This window comes from Rhagoletis pomonella, unplaced genomic scaffold (genome assembly GCF_013731165.1).
Source record: "Rhagoletis pomonella isolate Grant_MI unplaced genomic scaffold, Rhpom_1.0 Rhpom_scaffold_06764, whole genome shotgun sequence".
Lineage (NCBI taxonomy): Eukaryota > Metazoa > Arthropoda > Insecta > Diptera > Tephritidae > Rhagoletis > Rhagoletis pomonella.
This window is the reverse complement of record NW_023465295.1, coordinates 449-9023: the sequence shown is the minus strand read 5'-3', so window position 1 is coordinate 9023 and position 8575 is coordinate 449. Positions and strand designations below refer to the sequence as shown.

The 8575-nt window shown below is 44.7% G+C and overlaps 1 protein-coding gene across 1 annotated transcript; it reads right to left on the bottom strand.

The window, feature by feature from the left end:
- Positions 1–6: 6 nt before the first annotated feature.
- LOC118755598 (platelet binding protein GspB) lies at positions 7–8066 on the bottom strand (the record flags this gene model as incomplete). Its single annotated transcript, XM_036490425.1, is given in 4 exon segments — positions 7–271; positions 336–432; positions 498–4276; positions 7926–8066. Coding segments are annotated over 4 exon segments (4089 nt in total), but the record flags the coding sequence as incomplete, so codon positions are not given.
- Positions 8067–8575: the final 509 nt, after the last annotated feature.

The window sequence follows — 8575 nt, the reverse complement described above, 5'->3', positions numbered from 1 at the left end:
AAAAAATCGCCTCATGTAAAGGCAGCTTTAAGGCATAACTAGAAGTCAATATTACGCTTTAACGAAACCAAAAGCCATTTACGTGTTGCCATTGCATTTTGGCGCAGCGCTCCCAGTTAGCTTACAAATTTTAAAACGAAAATTTCAGCAACGTATTTGAAGGCAAATCCATAAACTTATTATCGAACTGCCAACGGCCTCACTTGCGATTGTCCGGAAACTTCCGATTTCGTGGACTGTGCGATACATCACGACGCGGAAACTCGTCCAGCTGAAATCAAGCATTATCATTACTAACCCTTATATTAACCGAGACTACAATTTTGCCCACCAACCTTTGAGGAACTGCTTTTCGAGCGACTGGAGCTTGTCTGCCGCATCGGCACATCCATCTCATCGTCCGTGTAGCAGCTGTACTCACGCGACGAGTCACTGAAAATAGTAAACAATATTTGCTTGAAAAGACCGCTTCTTTAAGCGCTGTAAACTGAACTAACCTTGGCTCAATTCCATCTTGTGTGTCAGGGTCCAGCAATGGCAACATATCCTCACCTTGCTGTAGAAGATCCACGCTGGTTATGGATTTGCTGCTTGCTACGCCGTCAGCCTCATCGTCTGCACCGACCGTGCCTGCTTCCTCCGTCTCATCAGCGCCAGCGCCCACGGCTCCTTCCCTCTTTGCCTCATGACACTCGCACTGACAGTCTTCCGGCTTTACATAGTTGTAGTGGATTTTGCCGTCCATAGTCACATCTGGCTGTGGTGGCTGGTGTCCATGCCCGGGCCCTTGTCCGTGTGCGTGGGTGTGCACCGCATGTTGCCCACTCGTTTGGGCGGCGTGAGTTCGGCTGCTGCTAGTAGTCGTGGAAATGACGCCGTCTTTGGGCAAAGCCGTAATTCGCTTTGGTGGCTTGCGTTTTTCCGGTATATTTTCGAAATCTATCCAATGTCCAGAGAGCTTTCGTTGCGTCGTTGTGGTGCCGGAGGTTGGTGTAATTTGCGTTTGCGTGGTCTGCACGGTGGTTGTGGTCGCTGTGCCGGCAGGTGACTTTGTTTTGGTTTCCTTTTCCGGTTTTTTCTGCTGTATCAATTGTTTGTTAGAATCTTTGCGTTCCAAGTTGGCTGCATTGGCGCGCAGACCCTCCTCGGCAAACTCAAACCAAGACTTGCCGCTAGTGTTGGATGCTCGTCGTGGGGACTTTGCGCTCTGGACCCGCTCCTTAGTTGAGTCTTTACGTGGCAAACTGATGCGCAATTTCTCGCCGCGTACTGGCACAGAGCCACTAAGCTCATAAGCTGGCTCCTGAGGTGTAACTATGCCGCAATATTCCTCTAAGTGGGAAGGATTTAGTGGCGTAGTTGAGCGTGGACGCTCCACAGGGCATGTTTTCAATTCCATGTTGGCCCGATCTTTCATAGGAATGAGTGGGACGCCTTGCGCTCGCTCCTCGGGTAGTGTAGTGGGCACATAGGGAAGCTCGTCGAAGGACTCTTGCGAAACGAGTCCTGTACTCTCGTGATCTTCGATAGCGCCGACATGACGCGGCAAGTGCCGCCGCTTGGGGTCGGCTAACGCAGAGCTGCCGCCTGCTAAGTCTGAGTCTCTTTCACTTTCGGATGACTCAATTGGTTCGTCGGTCGAGGGCATTGATTGTCTTTCGGTTGCGGTATGTGAACGACGAGGGGGTGTTGAGGTTCGTGGAGGTTTGACGGGTGTGTGTTTTCCGGAACGATCTACAGGTGATTGGGATTGCGAGCGTGGTGGATGTGTCGTTGGCGTTGGCGAACGGCTCCCAGAAGCGGAAGCAGCAATTGGAGGTGGCGAAGGTGAGGGCGCTGTAGATGGAGGTGGCGGCTGAGGCAGTGTTGGCTTACGTTGTTGCTGTTTTGGTGGTTTTTGATCTTCATGTTGCTCTGCAGCAATTAAAATCGGTTCTTCTACGCCCTCAGCACGTTTGCTTTCGGAAAAGCTTTGCCGTTTTGGCTTACGGGGTACATTTTCGTGGTATTTTTTCCGCACATCAAAATTTTCCAGATACCGGGAATGGCGTTGATTCAAAACACCGCCACCAGCATCCGCGTCGTCTTCTGACGTGGAGCGCGATTTTCGCCTCGGCTCCTCATGTGATTCCTTGCGTCGCATAACAACTGCAGTAACTGTTGTTTGTACAATGTGTTTCTCGTCCTCAGAAGTAGAAATCGATTTCTGGCGACGAGTTGAGGTTTCGGTAGAGCTTCGCCGTTTCGGTGGCATTTTCATTGGCTCTTTGGGTTCTGCTACTTGTGCAGGAGCACTGGCTTCCACTTCCTCTTCTGAACGGCGTATTACAGTGCCCTGTCTGCGCAGGGTCTCCGACACAGGACTCTCGGCTATTGTTTCCTGTATTTGCTCAGACAACTGGCTCGACTGACTTTCAGTCTTTGAAATACTAAATTGTGTGGAAAAAATTGGGTCCTGACTGCCAGAGCCGAGGCGTGTCGTAAAGAGCAATCGACGTTTTTCTTTTGTATGTTCAGTTTCGGGCTGAATTTGTGTGATATTCACGTTGACCATCGCCACCGTCTCAACGACCTTCACCTCCCCACCGCTATCCACTGAAGGCAATCGATGAATTTCCGCCTCCGCTGCCACACCATTTTCCTGCACCACATTTTCCTTAACATTTGCCAGATTCGAACGAAGATTGACCTTGATAGCGCTAGCATAGCTTATCTCTGAACCGGCAGTTTCTTGCGAATCCTGGGAACTATGTTTGTTCACCTCCAGACTCCATGTGCGCTCTTTATTGTCATCATCTTGCGACAGCGTATGTATGGCGTCGAGATTCTCGATGCGCTGCAACTTATCCACTTGCTGAGACCTCGGCTGCGATTGACCACTGCCCGATGATCCACTTCCCGAACTCTTCCGGGCCCCCACAGGCTTCAAAGCTGCAGCGGCCGCGGCCAGCTGGCTAGCCGTTATAGCTGTTGGAACTGGGCGCGTCGGCTCCGCATTTAATTGTTGTATGCCGTGCAATAATTTCCGCGCCTCTTTTTCCTCAGGCGGAGTATGAAGCGGTATGTGTATTACGCCTTCTACGGGCTCATCGTAGTAACGGAGCCTACTAGCGGGTCGAGAACCACCACTCGTTGATGATGGCGTATGCGACTTGCTGCGTGTTTGCTGCGCCTGTTGCTGTAGCTCATGTCCATCAATGGGCGAGGAACTCTTCGAAGATTTTGCATCAGCGCCTGCGTTGCTACCACGTTTGCCGGGCTTAAAAATCGCTAAAACGGATTTCTGTTTGCTTGGCGTAACATTTTGTGACTGCGGAGTTTGGCGTTCTTTACTTTTGCTACGTGAACGTGAACGTTCGCGGGGCGAGTCAGGCGAATCCTTGCCGCCAAGGCGAAATATTGAACTAAATGAACTTTTTCGTGAAACGGGCACATTGGCAGGAGAAGGAGAGCGGCTACCGTGCGTGTCCTTCGCCAGAATGCCATGACGCGTGGGCTTGGGGCTAGCTGTAGGTGTCAGACGGTTCTCATCCACGGCAGTGCGGCCTAAGCTGAGCGAAGCTGGTTTCTTCTGGCTGCGTGAGTAAAGCGGAGCGATACTGTTTGGCGCCTCGACAACTTTCTCATGCGGTGCAATACCCCTGTCGTCGTACATGTGGTCGGGTTTCAGGTTTATGCGTATATACTCTGTGCCACCGGGCGTCTTTCCGATTACCATCTGCCCAGGACTTTTGGTGCTTCGACGTTGAGCACCCATAGTTGGCTTCCCAACACCACCAGCACCAGCGCCAACAATACCAACAGCGCTGGGTCGCTCAGACCTCTTAGTACTTTTCAATGGGGGCTTGGCCTCACCGTTTGACAGCGTTGTGGGCTTCTTCTTTGGTGAACTCTCCACGGTGATGCCTTCTGCCAACACTGCCTGAGTGGGGTCGTGCTTACGCGCCAATAACACCTGTTCGAGTAATTCAGCCGTTGCTGGCTCAATAGTAGTTGAAACGCGACCGTCCACTACATTTTCCAGTGGCTTGGGACCACAAAATGATGTCTCCAAAAGCATTCGATGTGGAGAGGGTGAACGCGAAACGCCAGATACGGCCGACAGGCGACTCACGGCCGAACCCTGACTGCCGACGCTTGAAATGCGACTTGTGCGTCCGGAAATGCAAAGCAATGCAGCGACCTCGGAGCTTGCGGAATCCTTGCGCTGATGCTGCTGCAAGTAGCTCTGATGATCGTCAAATTTAAATATGTGTGGCGAGGAGCGCTTCGCCTGCTGAAATATATGAAATGAAAGATGTGTACAGTAATCAGTAAATGAAACGCAGATTACAAGGGAAATAAATTGAAAGCCGGCAACTTTGCGAAAAAACCAAAGAAACTGAAATTTATAACGTAATTAAATGGAAGAGCTGCTATCAATCATAATACAGCTATGTGCATATGTATGTGCAACTCCTGCCTCGCAGAATCCTTCGAAGATTCGTTGAAAATTATAAAATACATTCAAACTATGAGGCTGCATTCGTCGAAGCCTGCGAACTGAGGCGATGAGCGCTCATAATTGAATTTCAATTGTCACAGACGACAACGTCAAAGGCAACAGTGACGAACGGGCTAAATAACAGACTGCCGATATGCGCCATAACTGATTCTCGATGAGCGTAGGTAGATTGCCGCGCATACCAGCCAATGAATGATGGGCAAGGTCGGATGCGCGTTATAAAGGAATGATATGTACATAAGTATGTATGTGTGTATGTACATGCCGACAGCTATTGTGGATGGGAGGAGGCGCAATGACTGCGCTGTGATAAGTGGATGAAAAACGGAGAAAAGGATTGTTGGCTTATTCAATTACATTGCAAACAATATGCCATGGCAGGACTGACGCCGAACAGAATCAGCGAGGAAAGATTTATTTATGGAAATCTGTATTGTATTTGCTTCGGCTGGAGCAGTAGTACGTTGATTTTAATGCTCTTATTTCGCAAGCTTTGGTGAAATCGCCGAACGGATTAAGCTGCACCGGCAAGGTTTCTACAGCGACAAAATCATAAATTACGACGTGATAAGGACTTATCGTTTCAAAACTTCTGATTTAACCTCTTCCAGCACATAACCTGTATTTAATGGCAAAAAATTTCGCTAACTTTTTTAGAACTAGCTGGGTGTAAACATTTACATATCTTTGTATAAAAACCCCTGCCTCTTTTAAAGCAGTGTATTTTCGTGCAACTTTAAGTTGCCAGTAAGTTCCCTTTTTCCTCTTCAACAGTTGCTCAATTCATTTGACCCGCAATTGTTGCCTTAAATTTTGCAGCGTCAGTGATCCAACTTTCAGCGCCCATTTTTTACATTTCTACATATAAAGGACACATATACTTACATACATGCATACGTATGTACATTAGGGTGGTCCAAAATAAGTAATGTCGGAATTTTAATGCTCTCACCCCCTAGGATTCTTCTATATCGAAAAGAGTATACCCGCATATTTTTATTTTGAAATCAAAAAATATTTAGAGGTCGCTCTAAGCGCTCCAACTTTTCCATGTATTTTGTATGGGAAACTTGGAGCGACCTCTAAATATTTTTTGATTTCAAAATAAAAAAATTGGGGTATAGTTTTTTCGATATAGAACAATCCTAGGTGGTGAGAGCATAAAAATTCCGACTTTACTTTTTTTACATGCATTTTTGGACCATCCTAATGCACATACTTTGTAAGTACATATGTGTGAACGTTTTAGCAACAAATTTGCTGTTTTTGTGGTCACATGAAATGGGTAAATCATTTGTACGAGTACATACATATTAGAGTTGTCCAATGTGACCCAAGCAAATGTGGTGGCAACAACAACAACAACTACATATGCAGAGCAGCAGTGTAGCCGTACAATAAAAACTCACAAAATTAATGACTTCATGTTCGAAGGCGTACCAATCCATGGCATTTACAAAAAGGCTAACCTAAATACATTTCGCCACCACCTACACTTCGGCGTCGGAGGTGTAAAGGCAAGGAAAGAGAACAATGGTACACACCGATGTGCGAGCGTTTGCCTGCAATATCCGCAATGTTTTGTTAAGCAAAGCAAATATTGCAAAGCGAATGCATGAAAGCTTCGAAGCGGTTTGATTTTTCAATTGTATCGCTTGCCAAACTCAAAACGCCTGGTAGTGCAGAGCAAAAAGTGGACCAACTGTTTCCAGGACATGCACGGCACCAATTTCGATACGGACATTGCTGCTGCTCAGTTTCACTTGCTGCAACACTTTCGGTCCTTCAATTGATGCCGTAATACTCGAATGTATGCCGTGTCCCAGTTGTGGCTGGTAGAATATTGCGGTTATATTCATTATGTGTTGGGTATAAGTACAATTTGGCTACAGTGTACGAGTACATATATGTATTGTATGTATTTTGCGCCATCCCATGCCAGAGAATGATCTGAAAGACGATTGCATTCTTGCTGCTGGTTATTGCTTTTATTATAAATTTTGTTGCCAAAGTTGCTGCCACACTTAAATGAACTCAAATCGATTTTAAACGTGCGTACTACCACCACTCGGTTAGTCCCAGTTTCGATGCCCCTGATTCGAGCAACTTCCAAATGAGTTTTTTTTTCTAAAGCGTTCAACCTACGGCCGGCAATGGTAAACCTCCGAGTGTACTTCAGCCATGAAATAGTTCCTCGTATTTTCCTCCATTTATTTGACAAATTCAAGACGAAAATCACGGTTGAGAAGGATATTTAGGCCAATAATTACTATTATTTTTTTATAATTTAATACAGTTTTCAAGAGTATTTAATTAAATTTTATTTAAATGCTGTTGCAAAAAATGAGGGTGGCTGAATTATTTTAATAATGTTGATTAGTTACAGGTTAGTTGTAGATACAAAATAACCCTTTCAATTTCATTTAACTTTTATTAAGATAATTTTTGTGCATCCGCGTAATTGTTGTATGAAACAAAAGCACAAAATAATGTTACTCATACGCCATATCGTTCATGGCCCTACCCACCATGCAGAACATGAGGAAATGGCAAAAATCGTCAATGGCAACAAAATGGCGACTCACCGATTTATTGCCGTAGTGACAAATCGGCAACATTTCGCTTCAACAGTATTATTCAAAAGCGTCTAATATATACCAAAGGCAGCATAGAAAAAATAGGAAGCTCCATAGCGAAAGAAAGAATTAATTCCATTTCTAAGTTCCAATTTTGTATACAAAAAATAAATGAATTATTAAAAAGAATAAAATGATTCCAAATATCGCTTGAAGCGATAAGAAAACGACTCATTCAGACGAGTGGGTGGGTACCCGTACATGGCGTATGAGTGACATTTTCCATGTTAAAGTTTGAATTTTTTTCACTCGCAATGCAAACTCTAAATTAAAATATCTTGAGAAAATTGCCTGATCTAGAAAAACGATATACAGATCCGTAATATACGACCTAAAATTAATTTAACGTGCTTCGGTGTTTATTTGTGTCATTTTAGCGTCCCTACAGTGAAATCGCGGATCGTTATCAGAGTCGGCTGTCATAATTTATTAGTGACGTACATATTGTCGATAAAATTCGATATCGTTTTTATGCATATTTTTGATCGCATTCTTTTTCAAACAGTTCGCTTACAATTCAACATTGTTCTAGTTCAGAGATCTTTGTGGCTTTAACTTTATCAACACTGTAAACTGACAGCTGTCAAAGTTTTGTAGTGCCTGTGACCATAAAGTAATAATTGCCAGTTGATTTTCAGACCAGTGAACTTCCGTGGGGCTCATTCTAACCTCAAAATTATTAACAACTCAGTCTTTAAAAATCGCAATGGTTCACCAAAATATCACTACATTTTTTTATCAACTCTTTACAACGACAATTCGTTCATTAGTTCGTTTTTACTTACCTGTTGTTGCAGTTTCTCTTGCTCCTCCTTCTTCTGTTCGGGGTCCATAAAGTACAATTCCTCCGTTGAGCTGCGCAACTCCAGGGCGCCCTCTTCGCGAAAGCCCACACCGATCGTTTCCTGTAGGGTGCCAGTGCCAACCTTCATTTGATTATCATTTTCATTTCAAAAATTTTCCAACAAAACAAAAACATCAATTTTGACGAAACCGAAACAAAAGCGCGTGTAGTTTATAACCCAGGATGCCGTGAAATTTGATGGCGTTATTCACATAGCGGAGCCAACAAAAAAGTATGCAACGAAAAAGGAGCGTGTAGTGGTGGAGTGGTTAGAGGGGGAGGAGGGGGGACGGAAAAAAAATGCCATGAACCAATTTGCGCATAAAACAAGGCGTGTGAAGGACGTGTATAAATACATACATATATTCGATAAAAGGGATGTACAGAAGAAGTGTACGGGGAAGAAGAAAAAGAGAAAAGCAAAAAGAAAATTTACTTTTCATGTGTCAGTGTCGCAAGTTATTTACATTTGTACATATACACATACATCAAATGCATATATGTATGTATGAATTTGTGTATGTGCATTTGCTGATTTATTTATAAACGCATACTTGTACAAGATTTAAGCACACGCGAGCGTATGTATGT